The 24,471-nt window shown below is 35.1% G+C and overlaps 1 protein-coding gene across 10 annotated transcripts; it reads left to right on the top strand.

The window, feature by feature from the left end:
* The first annotated feature begins 4,176 nt into the window (after positions 1-4,176).
* LOC131063600 (zinc finger CCCH domain-containing protein 18) lies at positions 4,177-8,801 on the top strand. 10 transcript variants are annotated; one of them, XM_057997472.2, is made up of 12 exons: positions 4,180-4,538; positions 4,670-4,878; positions 5,172-6,127; positions 6,334-6,501; positions 6,587-6,766; positions 6,912-6,994; positions 7,155-7,406; positions 7,497-7,608; positions 7,748-7,935; positions 8,055-8,119; positions 8,217-8,338; positions 8,453-8,801. In XM_057997472.2, exons 3-12 carry the CDS (start codon positions 5,190-5,192, stop codon positions 8,490-8,492), a joined length of 2,148 nt encoding a protein of 715 aa, XP_057853455.2. In that variant the 5' UTR covers positions 4,180-4,538; positions 4,670-4,878; positions 5,172-5,189; the 3' UTR covers positions 8,493-8,801. The 10 variants fall into 10 exon arrangements, 9 of the variants coding, with proteins under 9 accessions (XP_057853459.2, XP_057853455.2, XP_057853452.2 ...); XR_009111094.2 differs by having other exon boundaries at positions 4,177-4,878; positions 8,055-8,165; positions 8,265-8,338; XM_057997476.2 differs by having other exon boundaries at positions 4,178-4,878; positions 8,265-8,338.
* The last annotated feature ends 15,670 nt before the right edge of the window (positions 8,802-24,471 follow it).

Consider the following 24,471-nt stretch of genomic DNA (forward strand, 5'->3'; position numbering starts at 1 on the left):
AGAGAGAGAGAGAGAGAGAGAGAGAGTTAGTTTAGAGCTTGGGAAGAGAAGAAAGAATGTGATAGAGAGATGGGGAAGAGGGGGAGAGGGAGAGTGATAGGAAGAGAGATAGGTCCAAAGATAAAGGGAGACAAAAAGAGTGAAATAAAGATAGAGAGAGAATGATAATGAGATCTTAGTGATTATTGAAATTAGCCATTGAAATTTGACTAATTTTGAGAAATTATTTAAGATTTAATCTTGGGGAGAGAGAAGAGAGTGAGATAGAGAGATGTAGAGAGGGAAAAGAAGGGGAGAGTTAGGAAAAATAGATAGGTCTAGAGCTTGGGGGAGACAAAGAGTGTGAGATAGAGAGATAGAAAGATAATGATGATAAGATCTTACTGATTACTAAACTTGGACTATGTTAAAAAAATATAAGATCTCCTAAAATGTGGAATCTACATTATGAATCCTAAATATCTGAAACCATTCTTAAACATCTTGCCAATATTAATGTTATATTATATATATATCCTGATAAAATAAACAATGGGAAGGCCAAAAGTATTAGAATCTGCTTTATGCCGATAAAACACATACATGTTTTTCTTGTTTACCATAACATGTAGCGTTATAATGTGTATGTGTTTTGCTCGCATTTAAAATCACATATATTCTTTTATTTCAAATAACACATACATGTTTTTTATTCAAATAACATGTGTGTGTTTTTCCTTATACTTAGCCTTTGATGACAAGCCTTAGGCTTGGGAGCTTCATTTACCTCTTACGTTCTTTCTTCTTCTAATTTGTTTTCTCAATTTCCTTGTCATTAGGTTTACACATTATCAAGAGGATATTTGTAAAGTTACCAGCATAATTTCGCATGTCTTCTGAGCTTTCTAACCATATAATTTTTTTTTAGATTTGAACAACATTAACATATTAATTTTTAATTTCTTTAACCAATGTCTCCATTGTTCTCAGAGACATATGTATACCATTTTTTTAATAATTTTTGAACTACTTGTCCAAATTTGAAATAAAGTGTATATTATTGTTCTACACTTCCTTCTTTATGCTTTAAAATAAAAATTAAATTTTCAATTATTTTAGTGCAAGTTATGTGACACTCATGAACATGTATCTAATTTTCGGGATGCATCCACTTTGAAAAATCACTAAAAAAAATACTTAACAAAAAATTACAAAAAAACACATAAGTTCTAGTATTCACTCTTATCTATCATTCTACCAAATGGTTTTTTCAAAATACTAAATGCAACTATAACTTTTTTGATGCACACACAAGACACTATGTTATATTTTGCTAAAAAAAATAGGAACACTTTTGTGTGCACGAAATATTTGACCCCCTTAATCTTATCCATTTAAAAAAAAAAAAATAGTAGTTTACAAACTAGATTCAAAGTACTACAATTCTTGTTGTTTTGCTATCTTTAAATTTTGAATGTACGAGTCTCAAATTACTTCTCCAAGTTTTTTTTTTTAAAACTATGTCTGGTAAACTTTTTAATGTGACCGATGATGCTGGCATGACACGCCCTCCGGCTCCACATGAACGCTTTTGACCTGGAGCTATGAACCAGTGAGGCCACAAACGGGGGACCTCATCCCCACACTTCACTTGTTCAAATCCGCGAGCACAACGACCCAGCGAAGGCACAAGGCCTTGCAAGCACAGTGGCCCAGTAGGGATTTGAACCTTGGTGGCCGCTTCACCAACGAAGTGTTTTAACCGCGACACTACATGTCCGAAGACAATTACTTCTCCAAGTTCAGGTTTAGCTGATTTCATAAATAAAAAAGTGGCCACTTATACCCCCTTTTTGTTCACCATCTTGGTGCACTTACCTAGTAGTACCAAAAAGTTAGATTAGGTGAGCTCCAAGGGAACAAGCCCTCTCTAGAGGTTGGTCTCAAACATCAAAGTTCACACTTTATTAGACCATCCCATGTTTCACTAGGTTGTTTAGTTGAGAGGTCAACAAGGTTACAAACTTCAATGATAATAGGTAGTAAGTGGGTTGGTTTTTTCCTACAAATTATTCACTTGTGTCCTCTCAATGGTGTGGGTGGGGCCTTCCAAAAGGTTAGGACAAGTTCGTTTACTTAACTCTTTCCACTTTACCAAAAAGATAAATATTTAAACTTAGTTGCAATTTGAAGTTTTGGACTCAAAGCATAAAGAAAATGAAGATAATGCTCTTATTGGTTAGGAGCCCATTAATTAGAAAAATATTTAACTAATGGAGGATAGGACAACTCAAATGATTTGGACTCACTCCTGAAATGTGATTATAATTTTGGTTATTTAATTTTTTCATTATTATGTCTCAATTATTATATAATCTTGTGAATAAATTATCTCCTTTTAGAGTTGTGTTTTGTTGTTGTAATTATTTTAAACATGTTATTTTTGTTGTTATGTGCGTGTGTGCGTGTTTCTTTGATAGTCCACTCTATCCATATTTAACAAAACAAATTATAGGGGGAGAGGCGCTAATGGTTGCACGGGGTCCAATTGTTGGTATAGTACTTGTGCTTATAAGATGTAGTTTTGCAACACATTTATACTCTATATTGTCAATAATTAGTTTATATTTAAATCAAAAAATAACCAAATGTTGGCTAAGATGGATCTATTCTTGAAATCGCATGAGAACCTATGAATGTTATATTATTATTATTATTATTGTTGTTGTTGTTTCATATAAAATATCATAAATATCCACTATAAGTGTGCTATTTATATAATAATGTGCTCATTTAAACAAGTATTGTTGTCACAGTGAAAAATACTATTCTTATATGTACAACTATTTAGGTGACAACATGCATGCATTTAAGTACTTTATTAATGGTTTGTCCTATCATAAATATAAAAGTTGAACATACCTAATAAATATCTTCTATTTTCCCATAAAATGCGAAGGATTATCAAAAAGTTTTATGATGATTTAAAGTTGAATATATGTTGTAATTTAAATGATAATGTGTTATTTTTTATAACAATAAATAGTTATTTTTGTGTTCAATTATTGGTCCATTTGTGTTGGATATAAATGTTAGAGATAACAAATTTATGGTTAGTGAAAAGTATTGAGATCATTTAGTTTGTATATAAGTTATATTTTAAATAAGAATACAATATTATTCTAACAACAAATGATATTTTTTTGTTCAACTACCAGGGATATCATAATTAGGTTTTGGTCTAGACACGTTGATGTGACAAGTTGCATGATGAGTCAGGGCTCCAAACTTTAAATGTAGATGATAGAAGACCAAATCACATTTTAAAAAACAAAGGTTCATATATATTCAATGCAATTAGTTGGGGAAGATAACATTTTTTAATTGGTTGTTTTTTGTTTAGCCACTACCATTTCTGGTGTGTAATTTTCTCCTAATGATTAATAAGTTTTTACCCCTTTTTGTAAACAAAAAATTAACCCACAAAATTGTCTCCTTTTACAATTATACATAAATATAAACTAGTATAGATATCTTAAATACATCTATTGTGAAAGGTATCAATTTCAAGACATTTATTTATTCTCAATAAAAATTTCAATATAAATATCTCCAAAGTAATATCTCTTATTATATTTTAGATAGATGTATCTTAAATATCTATACTAATTATACACTATTCTATCATTCTCAAATTTATTATAATATTATATAATTTAATAATCAAATAATCAAAGCTAATTTTATAATAATTTTCTTTACAATAAACTTGTCATTATTCATTTATCACCTATTTAAAATTATAATTTGAATGCATTTAAAATGCATATCATCTCCCCCAAAGTAGGAGGGATAAAAGTGGAGAATTCTCAAACCTTCAATCTATTTTAGCTCACTACCTACTATATGTAGCATCAAAGATTTCTGTGACGTTGCTTTTGAAATCTAATTTTATGATTGTCATCATCTCGGGTCACTCCCAGAAAAGAGCAATGGTACAGGAATCTGGATCTACGGATTGTTGGTCCGGCTTTATTAAAACAGGAGTCATTGATGTTGACCGTCCATTTAAAGGCAATTAAACCATATCTATCAAGGCCGTAAATCAGACTAATAGCAAATCTAACATAAAACCAGCGCGGTTATGGGGATTCACAAGCACTGCCAATGGAATTTAAACCTTCAAATTGGCGGTTTGCACAGGCGACCCGCGCCACCCCCACAAATCATCATTAGTTTCATTTGGTTAAACAATTACATATGAATTACAGTCGCTATAAAATGAGAGTTAGGAGCTCGAGTTTATCTCAGTGGCGCGGATAATCATTAGGAATTCTACGTAACGAATTCTGAGCCCCCTCTTCCTCTCAGGCAAAAAAATGCTGCTTATGCAATCTGTGTATTAACTGATTGGTTGATAAAAAAAATTTCATCTTGTGTATATCTGTGATGCTCTGGAATGTTGGAGAAAGTGTTAACATAAGTAGAACAAGTATCAAGTGTGTAGATTCAGAACAGGGTTCCAAATAGCTGTTCTTGTTCTTATGTCAGAGAACTAGGTCTCCATTCCCCAAAATTCCTTCTTTTCCTCCTCTGCTCACCATTTTTAGTTTTACTTTCTGAAAATACCTTCCAAAATAGTTTTGTTTGCTTATCGTTTATGTTTCTAATGGCGAAAATGTTATAGCAGATAAAGCTGCAGATACAGAGCAGAGGGCTAAATCTTGGGTAGATTTTGTTAGTCCTCTGTGATAGTTGGTGCTGTTATCTATGGGCGGCCATGATTATATACAATTGTAAATACCCAACTACCAAATCCAGTTTTGAGTAATAGAAGATACTAGTACTAAAACGCAGGAACAGCTGTGGGCTGAGTAACCAGTTGGGAAGATCTAGTAGGTATATATGTTATACTAGGCTATATATGGTATACTAAGCTACTTTCCGATGATCCAAATAGTAAACGTACCTATATTGTAAGGTGGCATCCTTAGGAGTCAGTCTGTGTTTTGATGTTGCAATGAGATTCGTGCATTTGGTTAGTTAGTTGATTGATTGATTGATGGTTGTGGTGGTTTCGAGGTAGAGATTTGAAAATCATAAAGGAATTTTTCAGATTGGGTTTATTTAATGCTACAGATGTACTTGATGGTGCAAATGGGCTGAATATAATACAGTTGAACATTTTGCAGGGAAGGGGATCTGATACAATGGATGCATACGAAGCAACACAGATTGTTTTCTCGCGGATTCAGAGGATGGAGCCTGAGATTGTGTGTGAAATCATTGATTATTTGCTTTCGCAGGATAATGGGGATGAGAAAATGATAAGGTTGGCATTCAGCTCTGATGCTCTGTTGCTCTCCCTCATTGCCAAGGCTAAGGCTGAGGTAAATAAGGAAATGTATAAATTCCATCTGCCTCCGCCTCTGATTAACACTAATACTCCATCTCCATCGCCATTTCTTCCTTGGCCTTCAGTTCATTGGGATCCTCTGCAACTAGAGAGGCCATTATCATGGCAGCAGGAACATGTCAACCATCTCAATTACCGGCCCCTGCAGGTGGGTGTTGGAGTGGCACCAAACTATAATCGCAGAGACCAAATTCTTGTCTCAACTAACTCAAACAATTCTCATAACATGGCGCCCTCTGAGTTTCTGTTCCCTGGTTATCTCAATAATGGTGATAGAGTGGGGACAGGTCAGCTGAAATCCATCGCTTCCTCTGTTTCTGATGTGAACATAACGTCTGTGTGGAAGCCTTGTGTATACTTTGCTCGGGGTTATTGCAAACATGGAAACAACTGCAGATTTATTCATGGCTACTCGAAGCAGGACAATAACAATAACAATGGTTGTTCGCTGTCTTCACTGAGTGGCAGCGGCAGCCCTACTGAATCGCGCCACACTGATGAATATTTCCAGAATGGGTCGTTAGAGAAATTAGAGATTGAGTTGCAGGAGCTTCTGATAGGAAAAAGGGTCCCCATTTCGATTGCTGCCCTGCCTCAGTTGTATTATGAAAGGTATGGAAAGACACTTCAGGCAGAGGGGTATTTGACAGAGAGCCAGCGCCATGGCAAAGCTGGTTACAGCCTTACAAAGCTGCTGGCACGCCTCAAGGATACTGTCACCCTCATTGATAGGTATCATTCTCTTACATTTTATTTTATTTTATGCTTGATTAGTTGGCTGTGCCGTTTCCAGAGTCCATGTAAATGAGTAGTATGCTCCTGAAAATTAAAAAATGTAACTATTTTACCAATCACTCTGTAATTCATTATCATGACAATGAAAGAAGTGTGGATTGCAAATTTTGTTTATGACATCTGATAAGCTGTGTCTTTTGCAGGCCACACGGTCAGCATGCTGTAGTTTTAGCTGAGGATGCACACAGATTTATGCTGTACAGAGGCGGGGTGGATTTTTTAGGTGGGCTGAATTCGAGTTCTCGGCAAATATACATGACTTTTCCTGCAGAAAGCACTTTCACAGAGCAGGATGTATCAAATTACTTCAGGTACTTGTGATCTATAGTTTCTTTTTAGGCTTTTCTCTAATTCTTGGATGTAATTTAACTTACAAGCACTGTGGATCAATATCAGGACCTATGGGCCTGTACACGATGTGAGGATACCTTATCAACAAAAACGTATGTTTGGATTTGTTACATTCATATATCCAGAAACTGTAAAAACCATTCTGGGCAAAGGAAATCCTCATTATGTGTGTGGTGCGCGTGTTCTGGTTAAACCATATCGAGAGAAAGGGAAGGCTGGAGACAGGTAAGAAGATACATACACTAGATTACTTGTATTTTCTTATCTGCTGCTTTGTTTGATTTTTAAGCTAATCTTTTAGGGTATGTGCAGAGAATGTATCCTTTATTTGCATTCCTCCTGTTCATTTGAGTTCATTTTTATGTAACAGGAAGTATATTGACAAAGTTGAGCAGCCTAAGTATATGTCTCCCAGTAACTTCGATATCGAGGACTACGAACAAATGCATCTTGGTTCGTATTAGAAATTATTTGAAGTTGTTCTTAAGTATTTTAAGGACGGTTGGAAATTTATGTAAATTATGTGTATGGGGGTTTGAAGAGAGTGATTGATTACTGTGAATGAATACTTTGGGATGGTGGGGTGAATTAAGAGCTCAAATGGTATTTGCAGGCCTAAGGATCTTTGATTATTCTGGACCAGTCATAATACAGATGGAAAACCAAGAACAAGCTATTGAGCTTGAAAGTAGGCGACTTGCAGAGATGCGTCTTGCCAGTGCAGAAGCGCAGCAAATGCAACTTGTTGAGAATCAAGCTTCCATTATTGCTGCATCTACAGATGCTCTTGTTGCCCATACCGGTCAGAGTCAAGGAAAAAATGTGCAGGCACATTATGCAGAAGCTGAAGAATCCAGAGTGGAAGGTAAAATGTTCAAGGTTTCTCAAGGCCTATTCTTTGGCGGACTTTCTTTGGGCTAAGTAGTGATGCTTATTTCATAACTTATCTACGTAGATATCAGCATCTTTTCTCCAACCAACCATTTTGGGTATTTGCTTGATGTATTGGAGAACAATGAAGATGGGCCAACCCAGCCAACCCATGAGAGCAATGACGATGAAGAAAGGTACACATTATTTACCTATTGCATTATTAACATGATATGGTTAGAAATGTGACTATCTTGAAAGGTTTCTTACAGGTTTCTCTTATGAGCAAAGATGCTTTTCCTGTAGTTAATTTGTAAGGATGATGTTTCTTTGTAGGTACGGGCACATCCTTCCAGAGAGCCCTTTTGGAAATACAACAGAATCCAATGGTAATGGAACATTGCACAATTCAGAGGAAACAAAGAACTTAATAGGAGAAAGGGAAGTCACAATTCCCAAGATCTCAAGCCAAGCATTATCAGTATCTGTCATTAATAAGCAACTTGCATGCTCCATGTGCCTCGGTACTGGGTCTTATCAATCATTTGTCAACTTTACAGCCTTTCTCTGAGCTTATGTGAATCCTCCTTTTGTTCAAGATGAAAATGAATGTTTCAGTCTTTTGATTGCAAATTCTATGCAGATGCCCTTGTGGACCCAAAACAATTTGAGTGCAACCATGCCTTTTGCTTGAATTGCATGCCAAGGGTGAGACAAGATCTCAATTGCACACCACACATCTTTTTTAGTGGAGGTCCGAGAGTATATTATTAATGGTTTTTTTTTTCTAATTTGGATGGTGCAGGTGGGTGAAATGTCCCATATTAATGAATGTCTTATTTGTGGGCAGCAGTTGGTTAAACTTCCAAGAAGCAAGGTTATGCAGGAGCTCCTAGGAAAGAGAGTCGTTCCAGCATCAAGAGTTTGGTAATATACACAACATTATACTCAGCCTGATCCATTGTTTCTTTCACATTCCACAAGCTCAAACTTTATGAAAGTGAAAACTATGCTAATACAATCCTTTTTGTCTACTCGAAGGTACACAACATCAGGGGATGCACCAATTCTGAGAGTCTGAATCATAGATATTTTGTTTTATTTTTCCCAACATTATCTAGATCCCCAACTAAATATGGGATCAAATTAATTGTAGTATAGGGATATTATAAGATACTAAAGAGTCCATTGTTTTACAGAAGATATTGAGAAGAGAAGAATATAGTTGTTACCTGATCTAGATAACTTCGTGCCAGTGTCATGCTCATTTTGTTAATATCTATGGTGAAGATGAAAGTTTTCAAAGGGATATGTTAAGTATAGAACAATCTGTATAGAGAGCAGAAAAAAACAATAATAAAAAATAAAAATTGGATGAATGCTTTTTTAATCTTGAGATATCTTTTGTAACCAAGTTTTGCAATAGTACAATCAATGAAAAAGATATTTCATGCTCTGTTTCACATCATGTTGCTGACTTTTGTATGGATACTTTAGAGTTGTGATATTTGGGTGATGATGTATACTCCTCTTCTAATACCAATCAAGAGACCTTCAGGCATCACAGGCTGGGCTGACGAACAGGTGGCGTAAGTGCATCATTGTCAGGAGCTTTAGAGAAAGACATTTTTCTCCACAGTTGTCTTCTGTCTTTTTGTGGGTTTTTACTGATTGGTTTGCAGAGTAATGGTAGTTTAAGTAAAAACTACGTGTACTTCACGAGCGAGGGTATTTGTCCGGTAGAAAACCCAAAAGAGGGTCTGCCACAGAAGCCCCACAATTAATACAGAACTGAGCACCCTTCTACAATGTTTAGAAAAAAAGTCTACAACGTTAAAAATGGTTTATGAGACAGACTGTCTTACAAATACCTAGGGGAAGAGCACTAGTAGATGAGCATGTATGAATTGCTGTGAGGGTTGTTGATAAGTTTTGCTCCAATAATAGTACAAATAAAAACTATTGTTTGAAAGATAAAATATCAATTTTTGTGTGTTTATGCAGTAATTGTGACTTTAAAGTTGTTATTGTTAGGAAATGCTCCATTAGTTGTGAAAGGTAACCAATCATGTGATGCCACATTAGCTGCACGAGTATTGGGGCTTCTTTTGCACACCTATTGGTCATTTTTATTTGGTCTGTTTTGGACACCTTGGCAAAAAGCATGATGATGTGGCACCATACTTGATGATGTGGCACTGAAACCTTAGTTATAAGCAGGAGACTTGCCAAGTAAGCTACTGTAAAAAATTGAGAGTGATTTGAAATTTCTATGCAGAATTTTGAGATGTGGAAAGTTAGGGTGCACAACTATTGGGTCCTCTCCCCTAAATTTCTACATTTCAATCTTATTTCTATACAATGTGATGATGAGCGTCCAATTTCTCAACAGTCCCGTCACTGAATTATCCAAAATTTCATATGTAAATTTTCCTTCACTCCACTTTTTCTGATAAAATGGAAAGCAAAATTTTGTTGACTTCCATAAAACCGTCCCTCCACAAAATTAAATCTCGATGGCAGTAGCACCATGGCAGCTTTTTTCATAGTAGTTGCTGCTGTACTTCAGAAGTCTGCTGTACTTCAGAGCAGGCTCACCCTAGGAAACATCCTATTGCACTAAAGGGTGGAGGAAGAATGCCTGGCAAAATGCATAACCAAGTGTCAGCAGTTTGTCTTCACGCCAAGTGATTCGCATGGCATCTTCTGCTCTCCTCCTATTATCTGCTGATGTGGGGACATGGAACGGATGTTGAATTACACAACAATTTGAGGCCACTAATTATGAGTTCTACCCACCACATACATCTAGTACACTTGGGTCATAGCAAGTATAAAGAAAAAAGACACATTTAACAAGAGTAAAATGGAATTGGTCCATATTAATAACTCATTTTTGCTTTTGAAAACAAGGACCTATTTGATCAGAAGAATTTTTGAATTATATTTATTTTAGTTTAGTTTATTTATATGTTAGTATTTTGCAATTTTGAAGGTCTTAAGGGCATTTTTAGCCCTTGAAAGGCATAGCTAAAAGCTATTCTCTTTCAAATTCGGGTCTACATCTCTTGGAGATCTTTCCAACGAGATCAATGGCTTGTAGTTTCGAGTCTCGAGCAGAAAGTTATGTCTAGTTGAAGTTAGGATAAATTTTCATATGGTTTTTTTGAAAATTTCGTAGTTTTTAGATTTTATTATGTAATAAACAAATGTGACTGTTGGGCTTCGATTCCCAAGAGGTCTCTGTGACCCTTGGAATCTCATGAACTTCTACATGTTGGATTTTCGAATGAAATAGATTACTTTTTGGCTTGCTTCAATTCTATGATTTTTGGTTCTTGTAAACAGAATTTACAATACCGCAGGTTCTCACTCAGGTGTTGTCATTCGAATCCATAATTCAGATCGGTGGGTATTAGAGCAAGTTCGCTCCTGTATGTCATATCACACGCGATTAACATATCAAAGATTGGGCTTGGAAACAAGGAATCCTTCAGACTACCTTCCTTTGAGACACACGATCGCAGATGGCTAAGTTGCAGACAAACGATGACATTAAAACATTAGTTGAAGATGCACTAACAAAACAATGTGAAGAAATGATGGAGCAGTTCAAGCAAATGCTGGAAAGTTGTGGGTCACAAGCAAACCCACCATTCACAGGGCATACACCATTCAAGGTGCAAGTGAATTTCAATATACCCACATTCTAAGGAAAGATCGATGCAGATGTTGTTGATGATTGGGTTTCAAAATTGGAAAGATATTTCTCTGTCAATCAATTTTCAGATGAAGAGAAGATAACTTTCGCTCTCTCGAAAGCTGAAAACCATGTGAAAGATTTGTGGAAAGCAAAGTTAGCATCCAAGGCAACAGAAAATGGCGGCACTTTTATTTTTGATCAAAAACCCACATGGGGAGAATTCATGGAGCACATAAAGGAAGAATATTTTCCTATTAACACATATGAACAAAAATATATGCAGTGGCAATTACTTCGACAGAAGAAGGACCAAACTGTTCAGGAATATACTAATATGTTTCATGCCTTAACAGCAAAGCTTGGCATCAGAGATTCTGAGGAGCACCGAGTTTTAAAATATCAGAGTGGACTACACAGGTACATCCAAACTGAAATGGAATTCCTGAACATAGAGACTTTACCTAGTGCATATAAATTTGTTACCAAAATTGAGGAGAAATTCAAACAGAAAGGAAGGAGAGCTAATTTCACAAACAACAGATGGAAGAGTGAAGGTGGCAAAACTACATGGAAACAAACCTCTAAGGAACCCTCTCCCAATTCACCCACAAAAAAAAATGGAGTATGAAGAAGACACAAGAAAACGGTATGTGGTGTGAATTCCATAAGAGTCCCTCGCATAATACAAAAGATTGCAGAACCATCAAAAGCTTAATGATGGAGATGCATGAAGACAAGGTAGAATCTAAGGTGGCAGAAACATGCACAAAAGGAAATCACGAACAGGTCATTGAGGCTGATCCATATGCCACGGTAGCTACTACAAGGATATTGCCCCGGGAGGATGAGGAGAGATTGTTCCATTCACAAATGTGGGTTGGAGGAAAAGCCCTGCACTTTATTGTTGATAGTAGAAGTCAAAAGAACCTAATATTAGCAGAGAATGTGAAGAGACTGAATCTGAAACAACAACCCACCCGCAACCCTATTCAATGGGATGGGTTAGTCAAGGAAGAGATATCCAGGTGCACCAGCAGTGTCGCCTTTCATACTCCATAAAGCCTTTCAAAGATGAGGTAATTTGTGATGTGACTCCCTTAGATGTTTGTGATGTTCTGTTGGGACAACCATATATGTACCAGCGACATGGTGTTTATGAGTCCAGGCTTTGCAGCGTGACCATCATATTACGTGAGCAGAAATACCGAATACCAGAGGTAAGCCTTGCATACACTACCTTTTTTATTAGTGCCAAGCAATGTAAGAGGTTAGTTGCCAAAATGGGAACATTCATTTTATTAATGATTCGTTCTGAAGAAGAAAGGAAATCTATTTATAATTCCCACACCATCACAAACATCACAACACTGCAGAAAAAATCAATGGATCAAATTTTGATGAAATATGACAATCTGTTTAAGTTACCAACTAGGGTACCTACACACTGCCAAGTGAGACATACTATTGATTTGATACTAAGAACTCCATTACCTAATGAATCAGTCTATCGTAGGTCAGTATTAGAGAATAATGAGATTAAGAGGCAAATAAAAGAATTGATTGAGAAGGGACATATTCGTCCAAGTGCATCACCCTGTGGCAGCCCCATTGTTCTAGAAAATAAAAAGGATGGAACCTGGAGACTTTGTATTGACTATAGGGTCTTGAATAAAATTTCAGTCAAAAATAGGTATCCACTTCCTCGAATAGATGATCTCTTGGACCAGCTTAGAGGGGCCCGATTCTTTACCAAAATTGATTTGAAATCAGGGTACCATCAAGTACCAATTGAATCAGCAGATGTGTGGAAGACATCGATCAAATCTAAAGAGGGTTTGTTTGAATGGCTAGTGATGCCTTTCGGTCTAACAAATGCTCCAGCGACATTCATGAGAATGATGAATGATATACTTAGACCATTCACTCATTCCTTCGTGGTGGTATATCTGGATGACATACTCATCTTCAGCAGAACTTGGGAGGAACATTTGCAACATGTGGAAAAAATTCTCTCAACCTTACAAGAACATGGACTTTATGCAAACAAAGAAAAGTGCTCCTTTGGTATGCAGAGTATCAGATACCTAGGATATGTTATTGACAGTGAGGGTGTCCATGTTGATCCAGAGAAGATACGGGTGATTAAGGACTGGCCGTCTCCTAGAAATCTCACAGAGTTATAAAGTTTCCTCGGGTTAGCAAATTTTTATCGCAGGTTTGTGTTGGGATTTTCCCATCTGTCTTGGCCTCTAAATCAGTCATTGAGGGGCGGGACACAAGCAAAGTTTAAATGGACAAGTGCTCAACAAGAAGCATTCGAGGGGCTAAAACGAAGGTTATGTTCTGCACCAGTTTTATCTCTTCCTGACCTACAACAGCCATTTGAAATACAAACAGATGCATTAGAATATGCTCTAGGGGCAGTCCTCATGCAACATGGTCATCCAGTTGCATATCACAGTCAGACCTTTTCTGATACAGTGCATCGATATGCTACTTACGACAAGGAACTGTATGCTATTGTTCAAGCCTGTAAGCAGTGGAAACATTACATTCTGGGTAAGGAGACTGTCATCCACACATATCACAAACCCCTTCAATTTTTGCAAACACAAGGGAAGTTGCAGAATGATCGACATCAACGATGGTCAGCATATCTTCAACAATTTCACCTCAATATTCGCCACAAGAAGGGAAGCACTAATAAAGTAGCAGACTGTTTGAGCAGGACTCCAATTGTAGCCATAAGTATGGTTTTGAACTCATGTGGTCATCAAACTGAAGCCTGGGCTTGTTTGTATGAGAACGATGTTGAATTTGCAGATGTTTATAATCAATTAGTGAAGGGACAACAAGTGAATGATTTCTATTTGCAGGATGGAATGCTTTGTCACCTTGGCCAAATCTGTGTGCCCAATGCAGAATGCAAAAAGTTGATATGGGAAGCTCACTATAGTAAGGTTGCCGGTCACTTTGGTATAGGTAAGACTACTGCTATACTTCAGAAGTATTTCTATTGGCCAAAATTACAAAATGATGTTATTTCATATATTCAAGCCTGTACTGCATGTGCTATTGGTAAGCCTGCCAATCGTAAACTTGGGCTGTACTCACCACTTCCTGTTCTTGAAAAACCTTGGCACTCAGTTTCTATGGACTTTATGTCTGGTCTTCCTACCACCAAAAGAGGCCATGATTGTGTGTATGTTGTGGTAGATAGGTTCTCGAAAATGGCAGTAATAGTGGCATGTAAAAAAACCATTTCTGCAGAGGACACTGCAAAGCTATTCTTTGAATACATTTGGGTTCATTTTGGTCTACCGAATACCATTATCTCGGATAGAGACAACAGGTTTCTTAGTAAGTTCTGGTCTACACTATGGGAAAAGATGGACACAAAATTGATAAAGTCTACTGCTTTCCACCCTCAAACAGATGGCCAAACAGAGGTGGTGAACAAGATGATCATACACATCCTACGAATGTATCACTCAAAACATCCCCGTACCTCGGATAGAGACAACATGTTTCTTAGTAAGTTCTGGTCTACACTATGGGAAAAGATGGACACAAAATTGATAAAGTCTACTGCTTTCCACCCTCAAACAGATGGCCAAACAGAGGTGGTGAACAGGATGATCATACACATCCTACGAATGTATCACTCAAAACATCCCCGCACATGGGATGAAAGTCTTCCATATGTTCAAGATAGCTACAATAGGGCAATTCACAGTTCAACTGGCCACAACCCATTTGAGGTTTGTCTTGGTTATCAGCCACTTGCACCCATGGAAGATAAGGCAGCCATTGCCATACCACTTATTCAACCTGATCTGGTTCCACATGTTGGTAAGGAGGAAGATAAGGCAACCCAGTTCATCGATAGAATTCATCATTTACAACAAGTTCATGAAATTTTGGAACACACCAATAAGAAGTATAAGGAGAGACATGATGAGCATCGTACTCATAATTTTCAAGTTGGGGACAAGGTGTGGTTGCATATCCAGAAGGAACGATTGCAGGGTGCCAATAGGAAGCTTTGACCTCTGCGTTATGGGCCCTACACCATCATCAAGCAAGTTGGTGATAATGCTTTTGAGCTTAATTTACCTCCATTTCTGGGTCTTCATCCAGTCTTCAATGTGGAACTCTTGAAGCCATATTTTCTTCCACTATTAGATGTTGCAGATGTGGCAGAACCAATCTCCACTACAGAATTGAATCCAAATGCAACTACCCCATTCCAATGCGATCAACTTGTGGACACCATGGTGAAAACACTCAAACAGCAACAGATTTACTTGTACAAAGTGGTTCGAGCAGGGCAGATTGCTCAACAAGGAAAGTGGTTTACCAGAGAGCAGCTTCAAGAACGTTTTCCTCATCTCATTCAAAGTGTTGATGCAATGGGGCCCATTGCTTTCCAAGGGGGAAGTAATGATCAGAAGAATTTTTGAATGATATTTTTTTTAGTTTAGTTTATCTATATGTTAGTATTTTGTAATTTTGAAGGTCTTAAGGGCATTTTTAGCCCTTGAAAGGCATAGCTAAAAGCTATCCTCTTTCAAATTCGGGTCTACATATCTTGGAGACCTTTCCAACGAGATCAACGACTCGTAGTTTCGTGTCCCGAGCAAAAAGTTATGTCTAGTTGAAGTTAGGATAAATTTTCATATAGTTTTTGAAAATTTCATAGTTTTTAGATTTTATTATGTAATAAACAAATGTGACTGTTGGGCTTCGATTCTCAAGAGATCTCTGTGACCCTTGGAATCTCATGAACTTCTATATGTTCGATTTTCAAATGAAATAGATTACTTTTTGGCTTGCTTCAATTCTATGATTTCTGGTTCTTGTAAACATAATTTACAATACCGCAGGTTCTACTCAGGTGTTGTCATCCGAATCCATAATTCGGATCACTATTGCTAGAAATATGAGTACCTAATGCAGTCGGTACTTTATGGGAAGTATTCAATGGTATGAGATAGATTGCACATGGTAAATTATGAATATAATGTTTGTACATGACCTAAAATGGGACCTTCCTGTTCAACTTGTAAAGGTGGTAGCAACATTGATGATTCTAAAGGCCAGCCTCTATTGGAACTTCCACTCGAGTATTTACCCATCTGATATGACGTGTCTCCTGGAATCGTGTACAATTTGTGCTTAGTGAAAGGTACATAGATGGGAATAAATTAAATAAACTAGCTAGTTGGTGAAGAACAATATGAGATTCAAGTTTCAAAGAAATTTTCATATAAATCATTGTCATCATTTTAAAAATTTAATCTATTATTAAAAGATTGTTCAATTGGTTGAGCATTGTCATCAATTTCAAAAATTTAATCTATCATCAAAAGATTGTTCAATTGGTTGAGCACAACTAGAGAGGGTGATGGTATGTTCCTTAATTATGTCATTCACCAATGTTCAAATCTTTGGAGTTGTGAAATAAGTGATGAGTGGGATCATGATTGGAACGATTTGGTGGAATAGACACCCCTTAGTTCTGGAACTGCCTATGCAGCCAAGTATTTAGCAAGTTATATAAGGGGCATATCTCTTGATGTGCCATTTTCCCCTTCTATAGCTTGCTAAATAGTTGGTTGGATAGCTGCTTTCTTTAGTTGTTGGTTCTTAGCTGAAGAAAAATTGATGAGTAGGATCATGGTTGGAACAATTTGGTGGAATAGGGACCCCTCAGTTTTGGAATTGTGATTGCGTATGCAGCCAAATATTTAGCAAGTTATATAAGGGGCATATCTCTTGATGTGCCATTTTCCTCTTATATAGCTTGCTAAATAGTTGGCTAGATAGCTGCTTTCTTTAGTTGTTGGGTCTTAGCTGAAGAGATATTAACATAACCTTGTGCTCTTGTATTGAGTAGCAAAATGAATTTATAAATGATATAGAAACCTTTATTGTAGAAAAAGAAAAAACTGGGTACATCAACAAAACTTCTGTAACTTCTCTTTGCAAATTGCGACCATCCAAACTTAAAAAGATTTTTGATTAAGTACCTAAGACCATAGTTTTGTGAAGCAGAAAAAAAAAACACTACAGGATTAATTATTATCTTTTCCCTCAATAATAGCAGACCCTACTTTTTAGTTCCAAGATTTCAGTGCATTTGACGTGGAACTAGAAATTGTCCCACCAGCTTAAGCTTTTTTCAAGCCGTTTATCAATCATGCAAGTTTTCAAATTATCTCACCATCTTAAACTTTTTTCATGGCCTTTATCAATCATATGAGGTTTTCAAATTCCCACCAATTGTTATTTTATGTTTGTTTACTCTGTTGAATTAAATATACAATATAATAAAATTCATGAGACCACCAGCTTCCATAAATTTTGGAGCTTAAACTTTCAAACAGCACTAATGGACCACCTCTTTTAAAATAGACTGAAAAATATCAACAGTAACAATTGAAATTTTTTAAGAGGTCTCCATCTTATTTACTCTGTTGAATTGAATATACAAAATAATAAAATTCATGAGACCACCAGCTTTCATAAATTTTGGAACTTAAACTTTTAAGCTACCTTCGTGAACCACCTGTTTTAAAACATTCTTAAAAATCTGAACAAGAAGTTTTTTAAAAGAGCTCCATAAAAACCCACCATAATAATGTTCAGTTTCTGAGAGGGTCAATGTGGGCACCACCACATGAGCATTCTCAACATTTAGGGAGCTGGTGGTGGTCTGTGGAACCATATACCTTGCACTGCTGTTGTTTCTCAAGTCACGTTGTAATAATGCAGGTAGGACCACTGTATGTTATAAAGTAGAAAAGCTTGATGAGCTGAGTTTTCATCGTTGGGGTTATAGTGAGTGTGTGATCCTTCATGTTTGAACTTTTCCTGTCAAAATGATTTCATGGAGCCTCCTGAACACATATTTAATTAGGTTTCAACGCTCTTCAGAATTATTTAATTAGTTTCAGGCTTTCAAGAAATTTGCCCAAAGATTGCTGTCAGTGGGCACCACATGCAACCACCTCATTACAACATGTCCATCTTATCCTTGAATTCAAATACCAGCTTTGGTTTTAAGTTTGAGCATTCATGCCATAGGTGTGCAATTTTTCTTCACAATCATAAACAAAAGCAGAATTTCACTGATGTGAATGAGAGGTCCATTTTGCTCAGTTGTCTTTTGGCAGAGACCAAAAAATCCATGGATATAAATACTACTTTTTCCATTGAGACACTGCAAAGCTTGTCCTGTTGTGGCATCGGTCTCCTATTTGGACCCACTTGAATATGCACAAAACAGATTTTCTATTAGCTTTCTGGGCTCTAGATGATTTTCTATAAGATTTTCTCTTTCCTGTTCAAAACTTCAATCTCGTTTCTTTTCACCCTATGGGTGCCTCTATCCATCAAATTATTGCTGGTGACAAGTTGTTAATAAATGATTGAAATCTTTGATTCTTTCTTCAAATAGCAGGAGATAAGTGAGCATATCTAATTTTTCAATTAAAAACCTTTGGGGTTACAGTCAAGCAACAGAGATGTAAATATATATTCCAAAAGTTCCAATGTGAAAGCATTTTGGATTATAATTTGAATTGAAGGGGACACCCGAACTGATTAGACAGATTAGTAGCTTATATAGGTAGTCCAATATATGGAAATTTCCCAACTTTATTGCGCAGTTTCCCAAGTTGCTGTCTTGTACAGTGTGAGATATCAAATCATGCACTGTTCAGGTTTAACTAACCTAACATGCAACATTCATTGCTGTATTTCATTAATTTGGACCTACCTAGTGCCCCCAAACACACAGACAATTCAATTAATTTGTATTTGAACAATGATATCACATCATTCCAGTCTTCTCCGACTTTCCAGATTTATATTTGTGTGAATTATTACTCATTAAAGATTGCTCTATTAAAAAATGAATCTCAATCTGGTATGATAATGCCACATGATAAATTCTGGTTACGATTCCATTAGTTTGATTAAGTAAAGTTGGTGATCTTAATCTAACTTATGCAAAAATTTTCCTGACTTGTAAAATCTATTATTTTAGTTTTAGATTTATCTTAGGGTGAAATTTACAAATTTATATCATTTTTTAATTAATTGCATTTATTTTAATAAATTTTTATGTAATTATATATTAATAAATAGTACATTTTAAAGTAAAGTTAGATTTATTTTCTTATTTTCTTATTTATTTATTTAACCACATTATTTTCTTATTTTCTTATTTATTTATTTAACCACATTTTCAGATTTCTTATCTATACTTTTTCTATATTTGTATGCATTTTCATGTTATTTATTTCTTATTTTCATTATTGGACCATAACATATATGTTCATTATTAGTACTTGCTGTTAAGCAATACTATTGCAATGAAAATTCATATGTTGTGCTTATATGGTTATTAAAAAAAATTATTTAGACCAATGAAAAGCAATTATTTTTCTTTCTAATTTATTTTATAGTATAGATGCACATTTGTTAAAATTATAATTTACAAAAATTATTTTTGTTGCAAACGATTGACTAATGTCGTCTTGTTGCGGGTTTCTTGTTTTGGGGGGCATTTAATATTATGATATTATGTTATATCATAATATTAAATCAATTCTATAATAATTAACTATATTTATTTAGTTATGATTAATGCTAATTTTCTTATATTTTTATATTAATATATAAAATTTATAATCACAATTATTCTACTATATCAATATTATAAGACAAGTACTCGCCACTTATTCATCTTGATTCTATCATCTTTTTTAAGATCAATGGACTCTTGCAATTTTAAAATCCAAATTCAAATATTGAACCAACTATTACCAAAAGTTTTTAACAATATTAAAAATGTTAACAGAAGACCCCACCTTACAAAAGCCTAAGAGAGAAATCAAAGAAAAAAAAAAGAAAAACAAAGATAAGCAACATTTAAACAATAAAGTTTGCTTCTCAGAGATTAAGTGAAACTTGGCTTCCAAAGAGTTTGAGTGTATCATCTACCACATACGTACCTTTCTTTGATTAGCCTTTGTTCTTTTTTTTTCTCAAGTTCTCTTTCTTTTTTTTTTTCTTCATAATTTTCATTATAGAATCTTTAAATTAAGATTCATATCTAGAATTAACTAAATTCATTTACATAATTTATTGAAAAGTCTTTGTATTTAAAATTGTGTAATTTTATAAAATAAAATAATCATTCGCTTACATAAAAATTGAATAATATTTTTGCATATTTTGGTCATTTTGACTATCTAGCCAAATGTAAATTTTATAAAAAATTATATTCAAATATTTTTTTAGGTTTTTGAAAAAAAAAAACATTAAATACATTAAAAAATATGTCAATTAAAAAATTGGATCAATTTTGACCGCTTCTTTTATAAAAGTGTGACAAATTTGTAAGGAGAATGTGTACTCAAGTATTTTGAAAACCCTCTAGAGCTATTATTAAATCAAATCTATATTGTATCAAATTTGCACTTGCAAGTGTTCTAAACCTATAGCCTTCACTCACCATTGTCATAGAGTGCAAATGTTGTTCTAGATCTAAGACAACATTCACATTGAAGATCAATTTTCTCATCACAAGAGAAGTGAATTTCAAAATCTACAATAGATTATTGTAATATATAATACCTTAACTTCATTATCTAAATTAATTTATATGTTTGTTGCTTGTAGTATTTAATTAATCTAACAAACATTATAAAAATATATCCCTTTACAAATATTTTATAGAGTGTAGACTAAGCTTTTCAGTTGATTCTATGCTTTAGCGTGCTTCTAATATTTGGTGTTTTGGGCAATGTCAATGCATTGGTTCCCTAGGTTGTTCTGGAGGTCTGGCTATTTTTTGAGACCTGAGAAAGATTGTTCCACTTTAGTGGATATCTAACTAGCATTCCACTCTCTCTATGGTAGCTTCTAGTTTGGAATCTGGGGAGATTATTATGGTTACTAATGTGTATGCTTCGATTGATATATGTGGGAAACCTCTACTTTGGTCTCATATAAGGTATATAGATCATGTGCTCCATTTCTTCCTTGAGTTTTAGCTGGAGATTTCAATTTAGTATTAAGTTTGGAGGAGAAAGGGGGAGGGTTGGCTAGGTTGGCTCCTTCTTCTGATCTCTTTCGTGAGAATGTGGACCTCCTTCATTTGATTGATATAAAACCATCTAATGGGGCCTATACTTGGAATAATAGATGATGTGGTGAGAAGGCTATTTTTGAATGATTAGATAGATTTCTAGTATCTTGCTTTTGGGTGGGTGGTAGCTTGATTCCTAGTTCTAAGATCCTAGACTAGAGGGGTTTTGATCATTAGTTAATTAAATTTATGTGGCTTCTTTTAGCATTCCTAACAAGCCCCCTTTTAAGTTTCAACTCATGTGGCTTCGTGATTTCTCCCTTCATGACTTAATGGTCCAATGGTGGAGAGATGGTGGCCCTACCTACGATATTTCTATGTATTCCTTTGTTAAGAAATTGCAGTTTGTTAAATTTTGGCTTAAAATATGAAATAGATTGTGTTATGGTAACCTTCATGCTATGAAGATGTATGTTCAAGTGCGCCTTGATGTTATTACTCACCAAATTTGGGATCATGACTTCTCAAAAGGATTTAGGCAGAGAGGATTCCCACGTTGTGAGGGAGTTGGAGGAGTGGGAACTTCGTGAGGAGATTTTTTGGAAGAAAAAGACTCAAATTGATTGGCTTCAAGAAGAGGACAGGGACACAACTTTTTTTCATAATTATGTGCAAGCCCATCGGAATAGGAGTTATATTTCCTCTTTGGTCAATTTGAAAGGAATTTAGTTGTCATCTCTACAAGATTTGTCTCGCGAGGCTACTCAGTATTATTTTGCTCTCTTTATTGAAGATTTGCCTCTTGTTGAAGATGAGGAGAATATGATCCTTGCTTGCATTTCCTCTCTCTTCACTAATGAGATGTATGATTCCCTCATTCGTCCAATCTCTCTATCTGAATTAGAAGAGGATGTTTTTGGGATGAGCAAGGGTAAAGCTCCAAGTCCAAATGGGTTTCCCATAGATTTTTTTAAGGAATTTTGGGTGTTATTAATTTTGATTTGCTGGAGTTGGTTTGAAAATCTCATGGTAGAAAACAAATGCTTTGGGCCCTGAATTCTACTTTCCTTGTTCTTGTTTTTAAAAAGGCAGGTGTTAATCGACTAGATTTATTTAGGCCCACTGCTCTTTGTAATGTGGTGTATAAAATCATTACTAAACTGATTGCAGAGAGGCTCAAGCTTTATCTCTCGAATGAGCAAGGGGGTTTTTTGGCAGGAAGACAAATTCTAGATGGAGTGGTGGTTTCTTCTAAAGTCATTCACTCTATGGAAGTGGCTAAGGAGAAATCTATGTTCATTAAACTGGATATGGCCAAAGCTTATGAGAGAGTAAAGTGGGGCTTCTTGCAAAAAAATCTTATAGCCTTTGGTTTTAGTTATGAGTGGGTCAATTGGACTATGAACCATGTTTCTTCCACATCCTTCTCTATTATTATCAATGGTGAGCCTTCTGAGTTATTTGGAGCTTCTAGGGTTCTTCGCCAGGGGGATCCTCTTTCTCCCTATTTGTTTATTATTATGGTTGAGGACTTGGGTAGGATTATTAAGTCACAAGTTTCCCAAGACTTGATTCAGGGGTGGAGCTAGGGTAATGGATTTCCTAAGCATTCTCATCTCTAGTTTGTAGATGATACTACTCTTATGGGGGTTGCTCATCTTCATGAAGCTGAATCTTTCAAACGAACATTAGATGTTTATTTAGCTACTTTGGCTCAGAAAGTTAATGAGTACAAATCTTCTATCTGTTTTTTTAATACTCCTCAGTCTCTTTGTAAAGGCGTAGAATGTTCTCAATTTATTTATAAAACGAAATACTCTTTATTCTTAAATAAACTCATAATTCCTTTAATAAGTCTATTTTCTTCCATTATTCCATTCTTAGCTCCAAATGATCATTCCATAACATACACGATATTTTTACAAAGAGATAAAGATTCTTTAATCAATAGGAATTTGTAAATAGTATCTAACTCATGTCTACATACAATACTTAGGACTTTCAAATGCCTTAAGTTCAAATAACAAGAATAATACAAAGTAGAGGATGAGATGCGTCTATTGATTTGCAATCCAAAGCTATCTTCAATGCAATCCTTAGAATGAAAACGAGAACATGATTTAGGTGCTTTTTCCACCCAACCTTGAAGTTTACACTTCCCTAGAATTCTTGGTCAATCAAAAATACTCGACCCTGCATGAATTGCTTAGAAAAAATAATTTGATAGAAAAGATGGAATCTGGTGCGTGCCTAGAATGATACATGCATTTCCAATTTTTTAATTCCATAAAGAAACAAGCAAGATCAATCAAGGATATGGTAGAGAGTATAAAATATATCTATCTATTTCAATGGTCAATACGTTACTCAGCCTAGTATAATGCCATGCATAGCAATAAAATATAGTTTAGAAAATAAAACTACTCTCTATAATTCCACATTCGACACCTGTCCCGGAAGGTAACTTTTCCACAAACATAAACAAATCTAACTTTTCTATTATTCATATGAAATTAGGAGAAGTACATAGAAGACAATCTTTCTTTTCTCACATCTAGCTTCCCATTTTTCGCATGATAAAATTGCAATCTTTAAAGAAAACAATCTTTTGTTTAAGAGACATAGAAGAAACAATATTTTGTTTACAACCAATTGCATCTAATAAGAAAACAATCTTTCGCTTTTATCTTTTAAAGTAAAACAAGAATAAGAATTAAAATAAGGCATAACACATGTATGCACAAGATTTGGAAATACGAGTACACACTATTTTGAATCATACTTTTCTTATGTATTCTAAGTGTATATTTATCATGTATAAATTCCAAGTTTTATCATTAAGTCTTATATTTCAGTTTTATTTTGAAACAAAATAACATCAGTGATCTAGTTGTCATTTGAATGATTATAATATCATTTGAACAATATGGTTTTCTGTTTTGTTGTGTTTGTCTTATGTATTATAAAGAAAATAATCTAATGATTACAAGATCTGGAGTTGTCTCTTTTCAATTTCAAGTTCTGAGAAAACTTAAGAACATTAAACAAGAAATCCAACTATACTTTTCTTGATTTTTGATTTTTTCCAACATAACATTTTAGACAAACGTATATATATACAAGCCTTTGTTTCAAGCTGATTCATTCAATGACTCTCAGGAAATAGTAAATTGATCTACATATTTCATCTAAAGAAAATATTTCATTATTGCATCTTTATTTTCTTGAATGCATTCTAGAACAAATTAATATGGT

Source organism: Cryptomeria japonica, chromosome 4 (assembly GCF_030272615.1).
Source record: "Cryptomeria japonica chromosome 4, Sugi_1.0, whole genome shotgun sequence".
Lineage (NCBI taxonomy): Eukaryota > Viridiplantae > Streptophyta > Pinopsida > Cupressales > Cupressaceae > Cryptomeria > Cryptomeria japonica.